General features: G+C 37.8%; 1 protein-coding gene across 1 annotated transcript; it reads right to left on the bottom strand.

Moving 5' to 3' along the window:
- On the bottom strand, positions 1 to 22,844 carry SMC3 (structural maintenance of chromosomes 3; the record flags this gene model as incomplete). Its single annotated transcript, XM_008945865.1, has 28 exons — positions 1 to 476; positions 786 to 892; positions 1,452 to 1,629; positions 1,799 to 1,990; positions 2,639 to 2,851; positions 2,965 to 3,212; positions 3,864 to 3,972; positions 4,374 to 4,481; positions 5,204 to 5,362; positions 5,582 to 5,731; positions 8,007 to 8,161; positions 9,185 to 9,335; positions 10,600 to 10,741; positions 12,088 to 12,248; positions 12,701 to 12,800; positions 13,024 to 13,127; positions 14,698 to 14,911; positions 15,342 to 15,463; positions 15,995 to 16,159; positions 16,458 to 16,538; positions 16,724 to 16,899; positions 17,462 to 17,579; positions 18,920 to 18,998; positions 19,566 to 19,645; positions 19,910 to 19,981; positions 20,358 to 20,425; positions 21,194 to 21,232; positions 22,769 to 22,844. Coding segments are annotated over 28 exons (3,639 nt in total), but the record flags the coding sequence as incomplete, so codon positions are not given.
- Between the last annotated feature and the right edge of the window lie 3,400 nt (positions 22,845 to 26,244).

The following is a 26,244-nucleotide window of genomic DNA, read 5'->3' as shown; positions in this document are numbered from 1 at the left end:
TTACAGCGATAAAACCAACCATTTTAATTGAAGCCATTAAAAAAACCATGTGAGGAAATCAGTGATAAAACCATACTTTTGAAGGCATAGCTAGCACTTTCGGAAAAGCTTTTAAAACGGCAACAGACACTTTACAAAAGATTTGAGGGAGGAGAATAAAATTTCCCAACTACAGGTACTGTGTATAAAGGTAACATTAACAATTATCTTATAAAATACAGCAACAGAGACAAAATGGATACTCAAGCTCCTCTGAAACTAAGCCTTCTGTGGTCTCGGTTAAAACATATGTTCAAAAACTATTTTAAACAAGGACTAAATACTTCTTATTTAAAATTTACAGGTCCCTGGCATAAACATAGCACTATACACATCTTCCAAACAACCAGTAAGTCCAATTTCCTTTAACCATGTGTGGTGTCATCTTCTACAAAGTCTTTGGCCATTTCTGCCGTGATCACATCAATATGACTAACCTGGCGGAACAAAGAGGGACACAGTCATTACAGGATCACCTGCAGAGTAAGACAAGACTTATTTCTGAAGACTCCAGGACTCAGAAATAGGCCTATAATCAATTTCTAATTTCCTTTAGAGAACATGACTCAGAACATCTCTAAGCATTTTAATTCCTTTTCAGAAAGGAGAGAACTTTTACACAAGACTGCAATATAACTAGAAATCAATTACTAAAATGGGACTGGTTCACTTTGAACTCTTGTTAAGTCTCAAATGCATGACTTGATAAGGTTCTCAGTAATTGCCACAACTAAAACATTATTTACCTTGTTTCTGAACTTTACACCATAGAACTTGTCAGCTGACTCAAGCAGTTCAGGCCTAAAAGTCGTCGTAATAAACTGAGCATGTTCGGCTAGTTCCATAATCATATCTAAAAAAGAACACAGTCTTTACTGGTGTAATCTTTTCAATAAAGCAGGGCAGGTTGTAATGAGACAGGCAGAGTTTGTTGTTCCTCATTCAAAATGAGGTTTTGGTTAATAAAACAAGAAACCCCACGCAAATCAAGAAAGGACCCATACCAGATTTTTAAGTACTAACATTATTAATTCCAGTATAAACTCTGACAAATCCAGTCATTCAGCAAAATCAGTGTGGTACTAAACTTCTACAGTGAAAACCAGAGAAAGCACGTTTCCAACAGTTCACTGAACAAAATTTTTGAAAGCAAACCACTCTTCAGGACTAATTCCACCACACTGAACTGTAGTAAGGAGACCCTTTAGATGTAGGCAACACAGAACTTCTACCTAAAATCAAGCTTCTGAAAGCTTCAGAAGGCACAAAGTCAAATTCTAAAGCACATGCTGGGATCTTTTATTATTAAAACCTTTTATCAGAAGTATCAGGGATGAGAAGACAGACCACTGCCTTCAACCACAACGAAGATGAGTGAAGGGAGATGAGGGTGACTAACGGTAGACAGTTACCTGAAACAGCTTTTCTGTGCTGAGCATCCAAGGCTTGGTCAATTTCATCAAACAAGTAAAAGGGAGCTGGATCACACTTCTGGATAGCAAATATCAGGGCTAAAGCCACTAAGGACTTCTGTCCACCTGAAAGTTGCTGCATTTCTCTCATTTCACCCTGCTTCCCTGTGAATGATACCTAAGAGAACAACGCAACAGCAAAATGATTTCAAAATATTAAACCACAACGTCACTTGCTACTACACTAAATAAACAGGACCTGTTAAAATGTTGCCTTTCAAAAAAAAAAATTAGTTAAGAGGCAATCTAAATGAATATTCATACTAGTGAAACAAATGTTTCTTTACCCTTATGCCAACTCCAGTGAACTGGTCTACAGATGGAACACTGCTCTGAGATCCAGATCCCCTTTCACTCTCAGTGCTGCCTTCACCCTCATCCTGGGACTGACTGCCCTCCACGTCTCCTTTCTTCATCACTAATGTCGCCTTGCCACCAGGGACTAACTTCTGGAATACTTCACTGAAATTTTTTGACACCTGAAAAAGAAAGTCAACACACCAGCTCATTTTTACCTCATGAAACCAAATGCAGAAAACCAGCTGCTTTTACAGAATCACACCAGGTAGTTGTTTCAAAGCAGAGATCCACATTCATTCTTAAGTGAGAAACACACTCCAAAGAGCTTGGTTTAAAAACATCTAAGGCAGCTGTTTCTTGGTAGTGTAAGAATTTGTCACAATTAAAAAACACCTGTAGAATTAAAACATAAAATAGCAGCAAAGGCAAGTATGATTTATTTCAATAAGCTTCAGATGAGATTTCAAATAAGCAAATGACCTTTTAAAAGAAGACTTCACACACTTTGTAGTTAGATTCTTTGTTCACAGTAGGAATTAATTCCACTAAATCTGGAGAATGGATTGATTTTTTTACTAGACATTCTCCAGAAAGGGTTGTACATAGTACAGGGCTTCACCAGAAAGGAAGTATTTAAGAGGTTTAAAGCAAAGCTGGAGTTGCAATACAAACAACATGAGCACCTATTTAAAATGCTAGTCTTTTTCAATATTTAAAAAACCCCACAAACATCAGCCTTCTACTATTATAGAAGAATGTATTTAATATCTGCCTTTTCCCGTAGAGCTGCTACTGTCATGTCTTTCCAACTGTTGCCATTTTGTTACCTGTTTGAAAGTCAGCTGAATAGCCTCATATTTCCTGAGCTCAAGGACATTCATCAGCTCCATGATGGATTTGTAGCCTCTGTCTAGTTCCTCTTGTCTTTTTATCAATTTTTCCTTCTGCTCTGAGAAATTCACAAACTGATCTAAAGCTTTTTTATTAACGTGACTGTATTTCTTCAGCTCCGTGTTGCACTGCTCCAGTTTGCGGAATAACTGTGAATGGAAAATAACACATCCGAGTCACTTGCCATTGCAGCCACATTTAACATGCCAGCCACGCTTCCTGTTCAAGACGTACGTGACATGAAACCAGGCACGCTTATTACCTGCTTTAAACTTAAAGTCTGATACTTTTCAAAAGCCTCCTGTGGCAGTGAACCCAACTCTCGGATTTTCTTCATGCACTCCTCTTTCTTCTTGAGAAGCATGCCCTGCCTGTTAGTCATTTTCTCAAGTTCTTTTGTATCGTGGTTAATGGCATCCATGTGCTCCTTCTCCATGTTCTTCCACCGTTCCATGCTCTTTTGAAGCTCTTTAATTCCTGCTTCTGTTTTGTCAATAGAATTATCCAGATCTGTGATGTTGGGAGACAGCACAAAACCCAAAGTGGTAAGTCTGACATGGCTGCATAAAACCAGCAAATATCCAGTCAAATATTTCTGAAACAAAAAGATAATCTATAGGAAAAGCTCTGTTAAAATTAACTTTCTGTTCCTTAAGACAAAAAGCTGAAAATCCCTCTATTTTCTTTCCCAAATTAAAAAAAACCCTAGCAAACATACAAAGGCCATACTGTTAAAAGTCTAAAAGAGAAGCAAAGAAAGTCTGAGCTGTACAAATACTATTTCCTGTTTGACTGCAACTTAGTTTTAGGTAGGTTAGATAAAATTCAAGAACTACTCAAGGTCAAGCTCGTATGAAAGTTGCTTCAAAAGTACCGTGACCTGAAGCCTGAACTTTGTTATCACCAACACACACATACTTACTGGTATTGCCATGTGCCACTGTAGACACTTCAAACCTTTTATGTACAACATGCACAAAATCTTCATTTGCCTATCTTTTGGAATAAGTTCCAAAACTCTGTTACACACTACAACTAATACAGCCCATCTGAAATTAATGATTGCTTTTCATATCACAGTTTAGTTCTACAGCAAAACATGGGGTTTGAGAACTTCCAAAACACTGGAGAACTTTCTTTCACAATAAGGAGGCTACCAACCATCTGACCGTGCCAGGGTGTCTTTCACTCGCTTGTTGATGGCCTCGAGCTCCGACGTTGTGGCGGTAAGAACTGTGCCGCCTTCTGTTTCCCGAAGCTCGTTCAGTTCCTATGGGACAAAGTAAATGCCACCAAGCTTCAGCACGGAGGGCAACAAAAGCACAAGCCAGACATGGTTATTTTCTGCTACTCTTCATATAATTGTTTCAAATATTTCAATAAAGTTTCAGAGAACAGTGAAGATTTTCAAACAAATCTGTTATTATGGTGGTCCTGTTTACACACAGGACACACTTTGTCTTCAGAGTAGGATTTCTGGCAAAAACTCACATGCCTAAAATACCCTGCTGGAATTTAAGTAAAACATTTAACTTGGCTTGTACATAGGGAAGTAAAGCCCATCACTGATAAATATTCATTACCCTGGATTACCAACGATTAAAAAGCTAAAAGCCCTGGAAATAAACCTAATACAGATTTGCAAAAGTACTTTTGAGATAAAATCCTTACTTGCTCCACTTGGTCTAAGCGTTTTCTCAGATTCTCATTGAGATAGGTTTCAACTCTTGTGATTATGCCTTCTAGCTTAATCCTCTCATTCAAAAGTTGTCTGTTTTCCTGAAAAAAAAAAAAAAAAAAAAAAAAAGTGTTCATTACCTCAACTGACTCCTAATCAATAATTTTTTTAACAAGGAAAAACTAAAGAAAAAAACCCTACTCTTCACACAATTCTTTCTTAAAGTATCACACAATTCTTTGGACTGTTGCTCTAATTTTAACAGGTAGGTATTTAACCAAAGGTATTTTTGCAGCTGTCTAGTGTAAAAATCAACCATACAAATCGGTAAGTTTCTTAACTGTATTAGCATCTGTATCCAACTCTTAAACCCAGAACAAACTTTAGAATACCATATAGCATATTCAAACAGACTTCAGTAGTATTTTTGCAATGTGTCAGACAAAAATCTTACTTTTTATCTAATCTACCACCTGCTTAAAGACACTGTTTTAATTTCCACACTGTGCCTCATTCCTTTCAAACAATGTCTTGTTTGTATTCATCATTATATGATCCCAGAGCAGGAGCAAGGACACTGTGATGATTCCAACACAAATTGTCACAATTCTCACACAATACAGCTAGGAAGGTTCATCCAGCATTTGAGAAAACCATGTAAATACACTTTGCAGACAAGAAAACAATCAAACGTGCCTACCTTCTACTGATGAAACACTAATTACACTATATTCCTAAGTGACTTTTCATACAAAAGAACAAAAACAAGTTTATTGGGAAAAAAGGTACCACATTTAATGGCAAGATGTTTTCACTTCCTTACTTGCTGTAGTTGTCGAATTTCATCATTAAGAGCATCCACACGTTTCTGGTCTTCAAGACTGAGCTGAGACAACAAATCAGTTCCCAACTCTGCTTTTAATGATTCTCTAGTTGACTCCATAGCATGTAAACTTGCCTCCAAGCTCTGCAAACTGCGTTGCTGTGAAACAGATGTTAGACAGAATCATTGCTCAGTGATCCATAGATTTATATGTATTTCATTTTCTATTTAGAGAAACATGGTTTTGTGATCTCTCTAGTCATCTCTTCATATTTCATTTTAAGATGCTAACCAGAAAGGAGTGCAAGTTTATCAGTAATATGAACAAAACAGTTCATATAAAACTAGTAAACAGCTTTCAATATCCCCATACCATACCTTAGGCATGAATGTCTTTTCAGACTGCTGCCTTTTCTCCTTCAGCATTTTCATCTCTGACAAAATACTGTCTCGAGAGGCTTTGAACTTTCTCTGCTGTGTCTCAATTTGCTGCATTTGGTTCATTAGCTGGTCAATCTCATTATTAATCCATACCATGGGCTAAGGAAAACTCAATCCTTATTTTAAAAGGCATTTTATTCTTACTAGTACCTTCAATTCTTACTCCATTTGGCATACTCAGTTGCCATCAAAACAAAACCAAAACAACCCTACAAAATCAAAATATTCAGTGGTACAAGAAAAATCAAGAACAATCAACGAAAGTAATTTGGGCACCCTTATCAACACCAATAACAAATGAGGAAACATTTAGCTGATAAATTTACAGCATGGCACTCAGAATAACATAGGGATATATTTGAACTTTTAAGGAAAACTCAGATTTTATAAAATACTGACAAGCAAATGCCTACATTTAAAAAGAAGAATTATACAATTATCCCTTACCCAAATCTAAGGCAAAAAGTGTAACATGCTAATTTTGATATAATGGCTTAAGTCATGGTGCAGAGCTCACAGAAGTTCACACTTTGATTTATGTTGAATTGTGAATACCATATTACTCCTACTACAGTGTGTATTTTAATATGACATCAACTTCAATGCCCTAAAAACTGAGTAATTCCCCTAAGTCAATGTTACAGCAAAACACTTCACTACCTACATGTGTTTTGGGAAAACTGAGTGAACAGGAAGTCGGTGGGAACAGCCACTTTACTTTCAAAACAAGTGTTGTCTGTTTGCATTAAGTTCTGAAGTTACTGTCAGGCTGCAGTAACAGCTCCCGTGGCAGTCACTGACCTCCCCCAGATGAAGGGTATGCCACAGCACAGCCTACCTACATCCCCAAAAGATCCCTCCTCAAAAACAAACCCTGGCCTAAATATTTTGACTTAAATGATAGCAAGAATCTCAGTTACAAAACAGCATTCCTAGGTAAAAGGTGTTATACTGAACTCAAAGTTCTAACAGGAATTTAATTTCAAGCAGCAGGAATTCAATCTCCCATCCCTAGTTACAAAAAACAGGCTACCTGTATAATGCACACCCAGATTAATGTTAAAATTAAAATTAATTAGTTTCCACACAAATCCTTTTATAATCATATGCCTACATACCTGCACTTTAAAAAAAAGATCTAAATTCTTCATTCTAAGCACACAAATTGGCTCCCTCATGTGGTTTACAAATAACAATAAGAAGGGTGGAAGACATTCCCTACTGCTGGTGCATGTAGAGCTCTAAAGCCAGCAGGCAAACTCAGTCTATTCAAGTCACATTTAACAGACCCACTTCAATGTTCTTCCAACTGACTTAGGAAGACATAGGCACATACTTCTAAAGTCTCGCTAATCAGCTGTGGGTCTATGCATAGGCTTCAGTGGTCTGTTTATCTGCTGCCCTAAAAATCTCTCTAATGCACTGTTTCAGGAGAAAAAACAAAGGAGTCCAGATGGAAGGACAGAATGACCTGGATAATGGCAAATAAAAAAAGCTGTATAAACCTCCCTTGCCTCAGAATTCTAGATATAGGATCATGAATGGACACTGTAGCAGTAAAGAGGTTTGAGAAAAGGTGACAGGTACTTGAATTTTTGTACAAAGAGACTGAAAAGACCAAGACCATCAAGCAACCTGGAGCTTCATTATAATATAATGCTCTCCCTCTCCTCTCCACAGCGGAAGTGGACTATGCAATACAATAATTCAGGACACATGAACTAAAAATACAACATGAGTCAGAAGAAGCAGTGAAGACTGACACAGATAATATCTGGTTATAGCAGTTACTACAACCACCTCTAAAAGGAAAAGAAAGCCTCATAATTAAGGTTTAACCTCATCAGTAAGCTGTAAAGATACAATTTTAACAGGGACAGATTACTAAAGCTCCTTTTTTCCTGAAGCCTACAGTGCCAGTCACTCTCTGAAGCAAACTACCAGACAACATGTTTCAACTACTATTTTTCAGTCAAGTTTCCCCAATATGGAAGTTTTAGTTTCTAACAATCTTGTTAATTTTTTGCTATTTCATAACTGGATGCATTGATCTAAAAATTATTTTTAGAAAGAGCGAGAATCAGGCACATAACAGATACATTTTAAAAAAATCTGTTATTTTCTCTGGATGTACACGAATTTTCACATGCAAGGGTCTTGTTTGTTCCTGTTTTACCACTGATTTGTTACCAAAATCCCTACAATAACATAGACCTAGGCTGTACAAGCAACAGTCCAAACAAATGCCACAGCTAATATGCAGCACGAACAGAAGTTCACCTCCTGTTTTTTATCTATTACTGTAACTGCAAAACAAAAGCTTTGACATCACACCACCTTCCCCCAAGAACAACAAAAGGATATTTTCAATGTTTCTGCGCAAGTTTTCGTTGAGTTTTGCTTCCAGTTCGCCGAGTTCTTCTTCTGCCTTCCTAACGTCTTTCTGCAATTCCAGCCGAGACTTCCTGGTGTCGTAATAACCCCCGGTCAAAGCCCCTCGGTGGCTGACCTGGTCACCTGAGGGCGTAACAGAACGGGCTGTGAACTGCTCACTGGGAGCTCCCCATAACGGTCAGGGCAGTTCCTACAACACCATTTAGCAGATTAACTAGAACATTCCCACTAACCTACAGAAGAATCAGAATCAGGAATCACATATGTATGTTTATAGTAATTAGGAAATGTTTATTTCTGTATCTAGTTTAAAGTAAATTTCCTTTCTCAAGGTCAACAGAGACTGCTATGATCTCCTTTAACCACTCATTTTTTGTTTGTTTTTAATTAAGTTCAAAAACCATGCAGCTTAAAGGAAAAAAACAAAAAAACAAAACAACAAACATATTAAAGGAAAAACAAATGCCTAACACTACCAGTTTAGGAAAAAAAGAATAAATCTCAGATCTTCTGTATGGGAGAAAACAAAAGAGAGGCTGAACAATTAGCAGCAACAAGGGCTTGTAGAGGATGCTGTTACTGAAGAATTATTAATTTCCCCCTCATGAATCCTTAGGAAATTTTTCAGTTTGACTTTAAGAGACAAAAAGACAACAATAAAACTTCGGGGAATCTGTCCTCCAAGAACAGACAATTAATGAGAGCCATAGATTTCAGAGAACATGACAAATAAATATGTCTAGCACCCAGAAGAATTCACCTTGCACTTAGCAGTAACTAAGGCCAAACACTCACACCCTAAACATTGGTTTAGGTTTCAGAAAGCACCATAAATACACCAGGAAAACAAAGGCCTGTTAAACTGGATTAGAACAAACTGGATGAATACAAACCTGATGTACTTTACAATTCTCAGGATGTAGATACACAGCTACTAACCTTTAGATCATAGGAAAAAAATCAACATTTGTGAAGAAATTCTGCATTTTTAAGTACTTTTTAACTGCAACCCTGTACATCTCAGTCAAATACACTATTATTTAAAATAATCTTATTTTGACAACAATAACAGACCATGTTTAATGAACCTGACGTTGCAGGGATCCCATTTTCACAATAAATAAATTGTAAAATTGCAATACTCACCTTCCAGAGTAATACAATCCATCGTGAATGCTCTGGCCAGCTGGGTGGACACTTCCATGCTACGACAAATTAGAGTCTTCCCGAAAACATGTTTGAAAGCCTTGTCAAACCTTGAATTGTATCTCAGTTTACTGATCATAGGAATAGCATCCTGAAACGACAGTGATTTTAATAAGAACAACACACTGATACAAACATGGCAAGCATATTGCAACTAATTCATGCACAACTCAACAGAGCCCTGGAAAAAAGAAACTACCATCAAGAGTAAGAAAAGAACACACTCTAGCCTTAAAATACGCTGAACCTCTAGCAATTCATATCTCAAATTCACTGAATATTAACACTGGCTTCACAAACATTAAAATTCTAGAATGAAGATTTTTAGAGCTGTATATATCATTCTTTACATGAAGGATGCCAAAACATAAACTCAAAGTACAATATTGTGAATGATACTCTGGAAATAAGCAGCTGTCAGTTGATAGAAGCATAACACACTGACTGAACATTCTGAAGACAAACACATAAACACTGTATGGAAAGCAAGTGCAAGATTTTACAGTTTTGGCTTTTAACAATTAGACTTGAGCCTTAAGTCAACTAAGAGTCTGTCAGGAATCTCATCTGAGTCATTAAACTGCTACTGAAAAACTGAGTAAGTACCATAAATTGGCAGTGATTTTTTTTTCCTCCTAAAAGTTATTCTTCTGTACAGAGCAGGTCACAAATATTAACACAGTTTTACTAATAAAGCCTTCCCAAAATAAGCATGCTAGAAGTCATGACTGTTTCCTATTTACTTTTTCTTATGTTTATCTGAGGGGGGGAAAAAAAAAAAAATCTCTTTTTAAAGAACTTGTTCTACCATAATTATTGTAAGATGCAGCTAACATTTACACAATTAATTCACGACTAAAATTTCAAATAACAGCAGGCACTTTCATGAAATGTATTTCTGAACTATTTTTAAAATGGTTGCCACTGATGGCTTATTTATACACTTTAAATATAAAAACAGCTAATTTCCAGTAACTTTGAGAAACTGCCCATGGCTGTAACATGAGATACAGCTCTTCAGCTTTTCTCCATGCTTCCATCCATTTCAGCTTCAAGAAATACAATTTGCTAATTCAGGTAATTAACTATTATCAGGTTACAATAAAATTCTACTACTTTTTAGTACACTTATTTACTTTTAAGGTGAAGTTAAAGAGCAAATACCTGGCAGAAAAGGAAGTATTTCCCTGTAACAGCTTTCTTATGTTGAGAAGCATACATGAGAAATAATATTTCACTCCAGACACTCAAGAGCAAAGCAAGTGGTGGGCAATAAGCAATATACACAAACAATTCAAAATATGAGGCTTTACAACCATGAAGCAGAGGAAGACTCAAAAGGAACATGAACTCACATTTGTTTCAGGATAAGCAGTATCTCTAACATCCAGCTTGTTCAGAGGGAGGAATGTAACTTCCCCAGGAAGGTTCATTTTGTTAAATTCCATGAGGATCTTTGTACTGACCTCATCAGAGTCCACAATGTGATAGAACAACCTAATTAACAAGACCAACAAATGAGCAAAACTTTACTATGGTAAAAGCACTAACATATTGGTATGGGAACAGTAAGCACACAGGTACAGCTGAGTAACAAATCAATATAAAGCTGCATTGCATTTTCTCTTCAGATCTGTGCCTTAGAATAAGCAAATGGATACACTCTATTCACCTTCATTAAAATAAGACTGGCCAAGAATTTGACATTCTACCCTGCAGTCCCAAAAGGAGCTCACTGTGCCTAGTGTCACTCCCCCTGTACACAGCCTTTTCTGGTTCAGCTGTAAACCTCTGTCCCCCACACCTCCTCAGTATAGAACACTCAGCCCTCTTCACAGGGGCTTACAGCCTCCGTACACCACCAACAGAAAGAGACCACACCTACCTCCCTGTGGGCGACTGGGACTAGCAGAGGGACTGAAACATACCACCTTTCTTTTGCAAGCTGAACTACAGTTTGCTTGTTACTGCTTTTCCAAACTATGGAGCACAACAGGGTTCAGAGAGAACTCTGAAGTACTTTGAAGAGATGCCCTTGTTCACACAGACGTGCAGATGAAGAACTGAATTTCAAGCTGTAGTAGCATCAATGTTTCAATGTCATAAGTTGACAAGATCCAAGTCACTTCTGTCCTCATTCCTGCCCTTATGCCACTATCTACATTTCATTAGAACAAGAATTTGTAGGACTACTCATTCATTTGAACAGGGGACAGATCACACAAAAAGACCACCTAAATTCATCTGTGTCAGATGCTGCAGGAGGTGGATCACCCAGCAGGCACTTAATCCTTCTAGAATACACATTATGCACAAACTCAGCAACACTCAACATCTTCTCAGCTTTTAAAGAGCAGATTTTGACAGTTTAGAGACTACCCTCACCCATGAGATTCTCTAAGGTCCATCAAAGCACTCTCATTGATTGTTATCATTAAAATATTAGCACTACTTACTGTAGGATCCTCTACAACAGAAAGTGCCATCCAACTTTATTCAATATAGCTCAGCCACACCACCAGTGTGAAGAGTGGGTCTGAGGGCTTTATGGGGGAGGGGTGTGGGGTGTGTCTTTTTGTGGTTTTATTTTAGATTTGGTTGTTTATTTTGGGGGGATTTTTGGGGTTTTTTTTTTTAGACAAGATCAAGAGCAGCTAGGGCTAATTTTTAAATAAGCAAAAAATTCTCAGCTTCTTCTCTAAGGATTAGCAGTTAGATAACATGCTATATAGGAAGCACCTTGACAAAAAAGGATGAGAGCTCAATTTCAAAAGAATAAAACCTTTAATAGCAACTGACACCAACTAAGCTGTATTGTTGCAGCTGCTTTAACTTGTACTTGCCTGTTCCCTGCAGTAACCTCAACGCAGGTGTAGAAAGCTGGTTCGCACTCGAAGTTGTTCATCACGATGCCGTGATAGCCGTTCAGGACGTGCTGGTTTATGCCTTTCCGACGGAAGTGCTCCAGCACTTTGTTTATGCTGTCTATACCATTCAAAATGGCCTGTGGAAACATCACTCGTTATTGTACTGCAATTAAAAGATGTAGAAGTAGCAGCCACTTTATTTTTAACTTTGTGAAAGTCGTAACTTGTTTTTTCACCGAGTTCCTGCTAACTAACCTACAGCTCTAATAGAAAATAACAAATATTTAAGTCCATAATTTTTCAGGGTTTTTTTTAAAAAGGAAAAAACTATCAGAAGAAATTTTATCAGTATTCCGTTTCTACCCGGTCTTCTTACCTCTTCTCAACTACCTCGAGTTTACAAAACTGATTTCCAAGTAGTTCTTGAGCTGTAAATATCTGAAAAATTCAGCTTTTAATTTGTCCAGCTTAATTATGACAGCAAGACTGTAACCAAAAGAACCATCAAATATTTCAGATATGACTGACTTGTCTCACTTAAGAATAAGAAAAATTTCCACAGAAAATTCTCAAATACAAGGTATCTTACCTTTCCTGTTGCTGCTCTGAGAAGCTGCTGCTTCTTTTCTAAATCCTCACGTTTTGCAGCTAGAGCTTGTTGCTCTGCATTCTCTTCTCTCCAGAGATAACTACAGAACAAAACCAAATTAAAATATTTAAGTGTGAATGACACCTGAAGATTTTTTTATTATTATTATTATTCTCAAAGACTGCTAATCTAACAGGAAGATGAAGTGTAGAGTTCATACATGGCTATATTTAATAAACATACCTACATGCCATGTTAACAACTACACAGTTGGGGTCCTTCACATTAAGTGAGAGTCAGACATATTTCAATTAATTACTAACTTTCTTTCGCTCTGTAGTTCATCCTTTTTATTTTTCACTTCATAGTATTTTCTGTCCAGTTCTTCAACACGAGCCTTCACTTCATTAAGATCCTGGTCCAGTTTCTAACACAAAGAACAGAACAGTGTGAAACTACAGCTCTCTATGTTCAAACCCACCTTTCATTCAATAATGACTACTTAAAATACAGCAACAATTCGTACCAATGTTTTAACCAACTTACAAACTGGAAAAGCACTAAGAACAAATACATCTTTGTAAGAGAGAAGTAACAAGGTGAAGTTATCAAGTAGACTGCATGGCAGGCACTAAGTCTAACTGTGCCACTGGTATTACAGAGAAATGCCTCACTACAAGTCACGTAAGAAACCGGATCAAACCAGTAACTATCATACCCTTACCTATGTGAAATCATGCTCTGAAATAACACTTATGATAAGAACATACACACTACTCTTGTATATCATGCCATACTGCTGCTAGTCAAAACTCTTGGCCTGCTCAGTGTACTGTTTAAGCCAAGCACAGATCTCCTCCCCTTGCTCATTTCACACTTGGCATTTTCAGAACAGCTCAGGACTAGCACTCAGAAAATGTTTCCACAGTTACCTTTGGTTCTAGCTGTGTTCACAAAACACTGCCAAGTTTTTCCAACCTAACTTTGCAAGCTCTCCATCATGTTCACTCAAGACACCCCCCCTTTGAACAAAAACCTATGCAATTCTTAGCCTAAGCACAAACTGACCTTAAGGAGAAAAAGAAAACCAAGATCTGTTTAGAAAAGGAATCAAAGGCCACCTCAAATTAAATCTCTTCAATTCTACACAATTCATGCTGAGAAGTGCAATACAATTACAGTCAGCCAGCATTATATGTCACTTCTTCCATTCATCAACTCAGAGAATCATTACTTTGCTAATGTGGGCACCATGCAAACTACCTGTCAGAGCACCATCGTCTTTGTACAGCTACACTCCTAGATTTCTGTCAGACTGACCCTCAGCTTTGGCAGATGCATTACACGAAGACCAACACCACCATCTATCAGCACACACAAGGTAGAGCTTTGGCGCTGGATGCTCTCCCACACCAAGTGCAGGCGTTTCCTTCCTGCAGCTCCTACCAGGAGTGTTATTTTGGGATTGCACTATGGTATTTGAACTCTAAGAGCTGTTTCTGAATGCTAAGTAAAATCTTAAATGCTATGAAGATAACACTGACACAGATTAGTCTTCTAACATGGATAGGGATGCAACTTCTAACCAGTTGCAATCATGTTGTAAAGTGCCTGCAGTAGTTTAAAAGATCCTTTGCTTAGGAAAAATAAGAGAAGACTAAAAAAAGCAACTCAGATCTCTATAAAAACATAACTATTTGTTATCTATATGAAATGGCCACATTCAGCACAGACAAGAGCAAGGCAGATCTAAGGCTCTTCCTGAAAGCTCAGGCCAAACCCTTTGGGGAAAGTACCACAAAATTCAACTTAGAGAATCAAGTTAGATGCAGTGATAAAGGGAGCATCTGAGGATGTTTTCAGTAATACATTTTTCAAAAGACCACACCCCACCAGAAAATCTCATGTCTTACAAAAACACACTAATTGTCCAAGGCTAGATTGAGTGTTTAACCTTTCTGTCAAAACCACTGAAAAGTATGAAGTTGAAAACTTACACTGTACTGTTCCAAATTTTTCTCCTTGTTTGCCTCTGTATCCTCTAAATCCTTGTGTATAGCTGCAATCTGCCGCTTCTTGTCATTGATGGCTTGATCTAAAGACTTCAGTTCTTTCTTTATCCACTTATCCCTTTCTTCTTTGGAAGTAAACTGGCTTCCTCGACCTTGTTTTGCATAGAGATCTGTTCTTTCCTGTGTAGCCTGTGCAAGTCTATTTGGAGAAGGGAAAGACATGCTGTACTATTAAGAAATTTTGATTTTGAGTAAACATTAAGAATTATCAGAAGAATTTTCAGGAAGTGTCAAACCAGGCTTTAAAATTTAAGCACCAAATAAGTAACAACAAAAACATTATAAACCATAAAATGACCCAGAAGACTTCATAAAACGAAAAGTGGAACAGCCCACAAAAAAAGTGGCTAAGCTTAAGTTAATTTCACCAAACTGTTCTCCCCCAGCAACAAAGAAGGGTTTGTGGAGTTTGTTTTCTTTTTTCTTTTTACAGACCATATGCAAGTACATATAGCTACTCCATTCTCAAGCAACAAATAACTCTGAGTTAATTGCATATATGGATAATATTGATAGTATCTGGGTTTTTTTAAAAATGCTTTGACTCCCCATGGTAGAATGCCACAGACCTAGCAATTCCCCTCTCTTCTTTTTCTTTTACACTGTTGAATTTCGGCTCAGTTTCTGCTAATTCTTTCTGCTTCTCTTCAATTTTCTCAAGAAGTTTTTGCCTTTCTTTTAAAAGTCTTTTCTGAAAGTGAAACAAAGCAGTATTTAAAGTTAGGTAATATCAGGAACTGTACTATTAAATACACACTTTCAAAGAACAACTAAAACCTAAGATTGCAAGATGCCATTGCTTATCTGATACTACACTGTTTCAACACTTAACAGAAGTTAATTCAGTTCCAATCAGGTCAGCAAGAGAGATGAAATGAAGCATTCTCAAGAAGATGAACTACCCAAGGAAGGAAGGTCTGTGTGGGCCAAACAACCACTTTCAAATCAGTGCTACAAACAAAACCCTTCTTCCCAATACTTGCAGCAATTAAGAGCAAGAGAATTACAGGCACTTGATTCTGCAACAGGCAGGATGATAAATAAAGGATCATAACACAGGAGTCTGTTTACATCCCCTAGAACACTAAAGATATCACAAGAAACTAAGATATATGTGGCAAACCTTAAACAATGAAAGGACACAGTCTAAACCCAGAACTTTGGTGTGCAAGTACACTGCCCTGTGCCAATGACATTTTAAGACCTCACCCCTGTTACGTACCCTTTGTTCACTGTTGCCAGCTAATTCATCCTGTAGGTCTTTAGCCTTCAACTCTAATTTAGTTCTCTGTTTTATCTGCTCCTGCCTTTCAGCACTAAGTTGCTCTTTCTCTTCTTTCATCGCCGAAATCTTTGTCTTCAGTTCTCGAACTTGCCGCTCTATTTCCTAGGCAAATTTAAAGTATGTAGCATCTTAAATATGCCATGCATATCTCAGCAGCTATCAAACCCCATGAGATTGTTATAACATAGATGAAAATACACTACAAGTGTGAAAAACTTCTCCTGTTTCCAAACAGGATGAAAGCATAGAATAGAATTTAAAGCAGTTTTAGAACCCACTCACCATCCCCCCCCGAAAAACTCACCAAGACAAAACAAACAACCAAACAACAAAAAAAACCCAAACACCAACAACAAGGCAAAACACACCTCTGAAGAGCCCTTGTTAAAAGTATTGTTACCTCCATTTTATCTCTAGCATCTTGCTGTGCATCTCTCAGCTGTCTGGACTTCTCTCCACTTGTCTCTCGTTTGGCAGAAAGCTGTATGGAAATAGCACCAGTAGCTTAAGTAGCAAGACTTTGTTTCAGTAGTAGTTCCAGAAGGAGAATAATTTGTTATACTAGTGAATAACATTGACAGGATTTTAGCAAGGAATGCAAGGAGACGTTGGCAAAAAGCAAATCAGTCCCTCATACTGTATTTTGTATTAGCCAAGATATTTTACCTCATCAAGCTTAGCTCGGGTTTCATTAAGCTCCTGGTTATAAATGGTGTATTCTAATGCTCTCCTCATTTTATCCCACTTCTGGTACTGAGCCAGCTCTTCTTTCTCCTCTTCTAGGGTATGCAGTCGCTCTTCAATGTACTTCAACAACTCATTGATCTTCTCTCGCTTGCCCTCTTTAGAAAAGATGACAAGATTGAAGTTCAATTAAACACTCTAATATATTCCCACACCTTTAAAGCTACCGAATCTCCTCCAGTGATTAACTATGTCAGCTGTTACAAAATGTGAGAAGCAGAACCTAAATCCAGAAGTTCCACCAAAAACATCCTAACAGCAGAACTATTGGTACTAGTTACGTAAGGCAAGACAAGCATGTACTCTCTTGGCTCACACATGTAAAACAGTTATAGACTCCACTACATAAACTTCAGTGTTTGCAGAGCAGTAGGCATCCTGATTTTTGGATCACGTCCAGCTGACTTCACTGGTGTCTGAACGGTACAACCACACTTACCAGCCTAGATAAAAAGTTTTATTACTAAAAGCACACAAAGCCACTAGTTAAACCTTCTGAGATATTTAAAATTCAAGGAGGAAACATGACATGCTCTGTATCATTTAACATACTACAAGTAAAATCTGTCTAGCAATTAGCGTTGCTGGAACACCCATAAAACCTTTAGAGTTAATGGAATTACTGTAACATAAAACATTCATTTCTTAAACTATTTTTACCTGTTTCTTTCATTAGTGAAATACTCTCTTCCTTACGTTCATCGTACACTCTGGTACCAGCTACTTCTCTCAGTAACTTCAGCCTTTGAGAGTCAGGAGCTGTGGCCATTTGGTTGATCTGAAAATTCAAGACCCATGACTTCAGTAGCCTGCTCTGGATGTATGGCTAACCACAACACATCATAGTTAGCTCTTTTGCTGTGCCTGCTTGGCTGAAGTTTTGGCAGGAAGATTCAGACACCTACTATGTTGCTTTCCTTTTGAGACAGTTACTTCAGGATCCTAAGTATTCTGCTTGTAATGAATTCTGTTGGTTTTCAAGTGCTACTGGTTATTGCTAAAACTCAAGGTGCTAGTATTACGTAAACCACAGAAATCATTACTTGCTCAAAATTATGTTTAGAGAAACTCAAACTTGGGCTTTTAAACCAAATAAATGCCACATCAAAATGTAAGGGTTATAAATCTTAGAATAACTCGGGTCATGAAACACTCATTAATCCAACATTAAACCAGTCATACAATTAAACCCACTCTAAAACTCACTTGTCTTCAACAGAATTTCAGTGGTTACATGTTCTTATAAGACTACAGATGTTTCTGATTTGTATTATGTTCAAATCAGTATGTGTGTTTTGGCTGCAAGAGTCATGCCTGCTAATCCCCGATACAAAACAGTTGACTTCCTATCTGAAATTGTTTCTTCGAAATACATACATTCAGCTGTACAGGAAAATTTATCCTGATGAACATCTGAGACACTGACTTCTGGGTCAGCATTTCTGCCGTCACCTGCTCCTCAAGCACAGTATCCTGCAACCCCCTTTTAAGTGTGCTTTTCAATAATCTTTTGAAGCTGATGGTTATCAGTGGCTCCACGGTGTCGAATCCTGTGAGCCACCAGAAGCCATCTGCCCTTTGTCTCCAGATCTGAGCGTCCTTTAGAAGCTCTGGTAAGGGTGTGCAGGTCTTGGAGAGCAGCCAATACAGGTTATGCTGTGAGCCCTTTCCCTGCTATGTGTTCACTTTTGGTGTTTCCACATGATTCATTTCTTCTTCATTGACAGTATTTTTAGCTTCATTAAAATTCTTTGCAATTACTTTACTGCCTCACCTTAAGGCCCAGAAAGCTCCGAGTTTACACTGGAATAGTCACAATAATTGTTTGCTTCCTATTTAATTATATAAAAAAGCATTTAATTGCAAATATTCCTATACAAAAGGTTGGGTTGGTTTTGTTTTTGTTTTTTACAAGTATCAACATTACCAACATTCAAACTTTTCTTCTTAAAATCTGCATAAACAGGAATAATTGCAAAAGCAGATCCTACAAGAATCATTTCAAACTAAAATGGATTTGTTTTGGTCTACTTCTGCAATAACTGAACCAAGTTTGGCATCCAGGAAACATGATACTCTTGATAGCGATTTCTTCTGCTTTGTGAAAAAGAATCTTACCTTTCCTTGTTTGACAATATAGTAGGGGTTACTGCGAGAAAATCCAGCACTTTCAAGAAGATTCATTACATCGTTTTTCCTGAAATGTTATTGTGCATCTATTAAAAACACCTCAAGTAAAAGTGACAGCTGTAAAAATTCAGTAAAGCACCATAACCATTCATCACATATTAGAACCACTGTGTGCAATGCAATGCTGTTTGAAGAAGCTTCTGTATTTGATAAAAGCCAATTCTAAAATGAAATCAGAGAATAAAAAAGGAAAATATCTAAATTACTATAGTGTTGGAGAGAGAGAAAGAAAGCAGCACCTCAAAGCAAAGATACACATACAGGCACATACAGAAAAGGCATCACAAGGAAGGCTATGAAACAACCTGAAGTCTGGGAAATCTATTCAAAAAAAGCCCTGCAATAAATACTGTAAGAGTAGTTAAGCATTCTGTTAACAAATTAATTAAACTTTAAATTCAAAGTCTGCTGTCTACTGCACAAAGACCAATGCCCTTGCTGTCAAATTACTGGTACTCAGTATTACACAACTGAATTAATTCATTTCAGGCTAGAGATGCAAGTTTTCCATTTGACTAGAGAATTTTACAGAAATACTACTAGTCTCATTCAGCCAAAGAAAAGAAGTACCTACGTCACCATTTTCTTGTCTAAGAAATATTGGTCCTTCTTGGCTCCAATGACTCTGCGAAGTGAGACCTCCTCTTTATCAATCTTAAGAAAACAAAACCCAGTAAATTCAATTGCTTGTAGTAGGTATGTATGACTAATCCAGAATGTTTATGGCACTTTAACCAGAACTGACTCAAAAGCAGCTACCTACTGAATACTTATTCTAAGTATTATATTATTATAATACTATTTTTAATATAATAATACATATATTCTAATGATATAACACTGTAACACTGTCTGCAATACTGAGATTACTAGAATCTGAACTGATCATCTCTTTCTTAAGTAGTATTTTCAACTTACCGGTAACCTGTTGTCTGAATTGTCAAAAATAATTTCCACAAATGCTGAAATAACACGAGGACCTGTACCTTCCTAAAAAAAAAAAAAAAAGAGAGATTTTGGTTAGGTAATTCCCACTTAGAAGGATTTTGACGTCATTTATCTCCCCTCTTCCCTGACAATCCCACTTCCCCTTTCTTTCCAAGGATTTGAGAGTCAAGAGTACGAGAGGCAGTACACTTATTTTTATTTCTGAAAATCCTGGATACACATTCACTGGTGTGCATTATCAGCATAACATATCACTTTGCAATAAATTCCCTTCTGCTAAAGAGAAACAAAAAACGTTTCAAGTTGCTTTCAGAATTATTGTCTTTGAATATTCACCACACAGCAATTTACTGTTTTTGTAGTAACATTGAAATACATTAGCTTATTTTTCAGTCTTGTTGTTACACATTTAACTTACGTGTAACAAAGCCAGTCTCTGCTCTGGGCGGAGATGACTGAACTCATCACTGAGGACGAACTGAATTGCTGTCATAAAATAACAAAGAAACAGAAGATTCATTATTTCCTTCAGGGAGCTATACAGCAGTTTCTCCAACTCAAAATACTGTTTTATGGTTGTGTAGTACAGTCATGCCATTGCCAATATCTTACAATGTTTCTTCATTAAAAATAATCTGCAGGATTTTTATCACACAGCCTGCTGCACACTACAATTTCTCTGAAGAAGTTTCATTGTCGCCACCTTACTAGTTCACTGCATAAGCATTAACAATGCTCCATAAGCAGGGAGGGATTCATGAGCTTTCCTCTGCAAAAGCACAGCACACAGGCTAGGCTAAAAATATTGCTTAACACTTGACAATTTATAAAGACGAGCATCACAAAGGCTCCCAACACCTTTAACTAGCATCTTTGCTCCTCCACTGATGTTCCTACCCCACAAAAATGCCCCTCATAACCATGTTACACGGTTGTATAAGCTCTGCCACACTGCTCTCGAACCACCTTGGAATTTAGCCACTAAAGCAACTGCAAATATCACCGTCAGCTTTTGAAGTGGGCAACTGTTAGAATCAGTTTCCTCCTGTAAGTACTTTATTTGCCATTTAAAAGTCTTAGAAGGCTCTTAGTAAAAGAAACTGAATACTAGGGGAAATCCTGAAGGTATGTATGAAACAAGTGCATTGAGATCTGCCTTTCATACTTCCTGTTGAGGAGGAACATTTGGTAAACCAACTTCTGACAAACAAAATAACCTACTATCAGCAGCATCCCCATGAAATCTATGCTTACCATAAAAAAAGTTGCTTTTTCCAGATCCATTTCTTCCCACTGAAAATTAAAACACAAAGTATAACCTCAAGCTGACATTTGTTAAGATTGTAATGTACATTAAATGATGCATATAAATGGTCAAAACCAGAACCAAATATAACACAGCCAAACAAAATCTCAAGGGAATGAGGCAAACTCAGTAGGTGGATCCCTTAGTCATTGCCCAAGAACAAGAGAGGAGTCCTTCCCCCACTCAAACACATCACCACGACTTACAAACACTACTCCATATTGAGAATAATGGTTGAACCAAGCCAATCTATTCCCATCCTTTTCTTTTTAATACTGATCTCATGGTGGAATAAGAGCCATAGACCTAAATTCAGTTCTTCTGGTCCCAGCATCAATTTTTTTATATTTAACCAAAAGAAATCACTTGCCTTACATTCAGGCTGACTTTATGAATTTCAGGGAGAACACAAACTTTGTAATACTCCACTTGCTAATTCAACAATATTTTATTTTTAAAAGACTGGAAGAAGTACTATTTCTATTATTAAAATATAAACATACAGTAACTTAGTGCTTATTCTGTGTTTCAGCAAGGCTCAAGTGTCTTACCTTTACGATACCTATTCATTTTGAATAGGTATTCAGCATATTCGTTTTGAAAGTGCTTGCCTCCTGGTAGCATCCAGACTTTTCATCCCTTCCTGCCTACACACCTTCCAGATTTACCTCACCCCCGAAAGTACTTGGGACTGCTATAAGGTCTTTAAAAATTAAAAAATAGTGAAGCTGGATTTTTTTTTAAATTTTTATTTTTTGTTTGTTTACTTTTAAAAAACACTAGTACTTGGATAAAGTTTTAGCTCCCATAGAAGTGACGTTACACAACCGGACATACTATGGAAGTAACATTCATGTTTTTGCAGTCTCAGAATAGATCCTGGCTACTCAGTTTTTATGTCTCAGATGGATTACTTACTGTTAGGTCAGCAGTCTCAAAGTTGCTGTGCAATCACTAAAACCAATGCAAATGAAAAGGCAGAACCAGCCGCTTGTAGCCATAAATGAGAAGAGGCGCGAGAATGGCAGACGACAACATGCCGTTAGATTAGGAGTTATCTATCAAACTACAGTTTGAACCCTCTATTATACTTCTCGACAGCTCGCATTCCAGAAATTCATTCACTCAAAGCTGAAAGAGGATCATCTCTTCAGCAGCAGTTTATGGTAGCTCGTGTGCTTACTTATCAAAAATTATCACAACAAAAAAAGAATACCATATTAGTTCTCTGCTGCTATTCTCACAAGGAGGGCTCTGGCTGATAGGGGAGATCTGCCCATCTGAAGTTTACATACCTCACTCCATTTCTGAAGACTCAGAGACACTACTGTCCCAGTCAAATTCAATGCTGGCATTACTTTGCCTTGTGACTGGTTACAGACAACCGTAAAGAAGTTCCCGAAACAGCAAACACCACCAAAGGTAAGCAGAGTATTAAAAACTGTAAGGGACTCTAATGTGAACCTCATCTGAAATAACAATGCAACTCCAGTTAGTGTTTAAATATAAGCACCAGAACTTACCAATGACATTGTGTTTTGAGCTGAAGGGGTCCACAATAGTTTGGTCCCTGTAGCTTCGGAAGCCCTGAATGATTACCTGAAGAGAAGAGTGAGGTATTTTAACAAAGTTCTCTCTGTTCTTGAGCAGTTTTTAAACAGATTTTACAGCAGATTTACACCAACTGTAACATACTTGATCTCCCCTACCCTTCCCGTGTACTTCAACCTTCCAGCTCAAGATGAGCAACTTGACACACAAAACTTGCCCCTCACTAACGCATCACTTCACAGACAGATTTTTTTTTTCCCCCGTATCGCAATAGATGTTGGTATTTATCTGGACCAAAGTATAGTTAACAACAGAGTTCTGAGTCTTTTTGTAAAAAAACTACACAAAAAAAGATGTATTTGCATCAAAAATTACATACAGGAAAGGTGTTCTCTCCCAGTGTACCAAGCACTTATCCTAATCTACCTATTTTACATACAATACTGTTTTATACTGTTCTACTGTGCAGCCTAAAAGTAAAAGTTAAAAAAGCAAGTTATCTTGGGTCTAGTGAACTCCCTCCCTAAATAGAAAAATACAAACCAATAGAATTAACTTCAGGAGCTACACGGCAGTCACCTAGAAGCAGCACATCAAATTTCAATTATTCCATTTTGGCAGTGATTTGAGGTTTTCCAGGCCACATACATACAAAGTACAGAGTGATAATATCCTAATAATTCAGTTCTGCACAGCAGCAGCAAGATTGATTCAACTTCCAGCAGGCACATTCCAGCATTAAGCAGCCTTTTCTAAACATTAAAGCTGTGCTTGCTATACAGTAGCTTTGCTCTGCTCAGTAAGACATCAGAAAGGCAGCAGCCACTTGAAAAGTTTTGATGTTTGCAGACCTTTCAGCAAGAATGCTTACAGAAGGACCACAAATGACATGGACAATCCTTATGTCCTTTGCCCAGCTCTTCCCCAGTGGAGCAAGACTTAAAATACTGGCAGCGTTTCACTGTGATAGATAGCTACTGTAAACTAAGAATTACTTGCTAGGAAGACAGAAAAACTCCTCCTACCACCTGTCTATACTAATGGGTTAAAACCACCTCACTTTGGTGAGGCGTTGGAACAGGCTGCTCAGGGAGGTGGCGGAATCACCACCCCTGGAGGTGTTCAAAAACCATACAGATGTGGCACTCCGGGACATGGTTTAGTGCTCATGGTAGTGCTGGGTTGACAGTTGCACTTGATCTTAGAGGTCTTTTCAAGCCTTAATGATTCTATGATTCTATAATACTGAAAGAAAATGCCAAGTCAGACAGCAAATCAAACACTCCAGTTTATAAAACACTGTAATGAAATAAAGAAATTAATTAACTTTTAGTCAGAAAGCACTAAGCCATTTTCTTCTCAGGAATTACGGTTTCCTTGTCAAATTATCTGCAAAATTGTTTCATTACTGGAATCAGAAGCTAAGAATATGGGTAGGGAAAAATTGCTAATCCTTGATCATCAAACATCAACTATTTTGGACAAGGAATAGCTTTCCAGTATAACTTCTTCCAATACTTTGCCTATCTAAACCATGTTTTGGACTGCAACTGTCTATGCTCCCTCTACTCGGGCAAGACACGGTTCTTATTATTACCTGCACTGTATTCAGATCAAAGTCCAAAGCAACTGTATTGGAAGTAATTGAGGATTTCAGAATGTAGCAGACCAAACTACAGAAAGCAGGTTTGAGACAATGTATGAGCTGGAGAGAACACCCAGTCACTGTGGCCATGAACACAGACCTGCACCACCCCAAAAAAACTGTCCACCTCGTGCCAGATGGAGATTTTCCAGCAACAGCAAGCTCTGCCTCAGCACCAGTGGCTTTAAAAGGGAAAGTAGGAAGAGTAAACCCCACTCGGGTCTTGCCACCAACTCTCTAGGCCACAGCAGCTATGTTCATGCACTCTGATTTTGAACAGCAGAATTTTTTTAAAATAACTTAGGCAAACAACACTACTTCCCAATTCAGCAGATTTCATTTTTTAAACTATGAAAAGAATGGGGAAAAAAAATCTCCAGTATTTTTACAGTTTATGTGCAATATTCTAAAAACACCCAGACTGGAATAATTCTACTTTACTCTCGTAGGAACCCAAAAGCCTCTACAAAATGGTAAAACCAAGTAATTATTATTTCTTGGGACATTCTAGAGAAGCACAAACTTTTACTACTCACATACTCAAGCTCAAGAGTATGACACAGGCAAACTCTGGAACACCTCCCTACAATCCAAAGTTTTTTCCTTAGATGGCTTCTCACTTCATCCAACCTATATATTCTGAAACCTCCTAACTTTATAGCCTCAGATTAAGACTCAATTTTAATCTTCAAATTCTAGGAATGATTTCTGGGAAGCAACAAAATAAGTGATACTGGTGGAACTAAATTCACCCTCATCTGTTTTACTCTCACGTTCACACCTTGCTACGCTCTCTTCAACAGCTCCGAGAACAGTACCGGATATTGACAAAGAAAAAATTCTTATTTCCCACGTGAAACTGATTTCACCTGTTATGACTTAATTTGGAATTATGTATCTTCACTATCGTTACTTTTGTGCAGTTCAAAGAATTCTTTATTCAAAGACTTTAAAGCAATGTGTGCACCTGCAATGATAGGGGGACTTAATAAAACACGATCAAAAGGCATTTGAAAGTCTCTAGTCATCCAGACATTTGACAAACCCCTGATTTTTATGTAGAACCTGCACTTTTAAACATGATGAAGTATTCATAATAAAATTATTCACAGAGTATCAGAAAGCCAGGTCAATTTTGAGTCCACTGCAAAATAAAAATCCTAGTAGGCTTTGTATTAACATGCATAACAGTGGTATGAAAGCATCCATAAAAATTAAAACACACTATCCAATCTACCATGCAATACGACTGCAGGGATATACTACAGAAGTAACATTAATGATTGCCTTAATCCTACAAGCGATCTGGAAAAGGTCCATAGAAGGTCCACGTTTTTAACTGAAGGTTAGCTGTAGATTTCTTGTCGAGGATGAAGTACAACAGATTAAACAGTCCATGCCTGGGGGCCTAAGGCATCACTCCAATAAAAACAGCAACTGTTGTTTCCCCCAGTGGAAGAAGACGACGACAAAACCGGTTTGAATTGAACCCCAAATACAGCTAGATTTTCCCCACTGAAATCACCTGCAGATGTAAAACAAAGCGAGGCGAGAATCTACAACTTTAACAGCTGAAAGGTGCCGCCTGATAACTGAGGAGAGTTAGGCTCTCCCTTTGTTTGTGCAGGAGCCCTGCAGGGGCCCCTGGGCCTTGGGCCGCCTGGAGAACCGGGACATGGAGGCTGCCCCGTCCAAAAGGTCCCCACAGAGCCCGCCAACAAGTCTCACGTCTAAGGGGGCCTCCATCAACGCCCCCTGACACCTTCAATGAATGAAACCAGACGCGGGAGCCGGGGAGGACAG

This window comes from Merops nubicus, unplaced genomic scaffold (genome assembly GCF_000691845.1).
Source record: "Merops nubicus isolate BGI_N331 unplaced genomic scaffold, ASM69184v1 scaffold998, whole genome shotgun sequence".
Lineage (NCBI taxonomy): Eukaryota > Metazoa > Chordata > Aves > Coraciiformes > Meropidae > Merops > Merops nubicus.
Note: the sequence above shows the minus strand (reverse complement) of the source record. Positions and strands in the feature narration are given on the sequence as shown.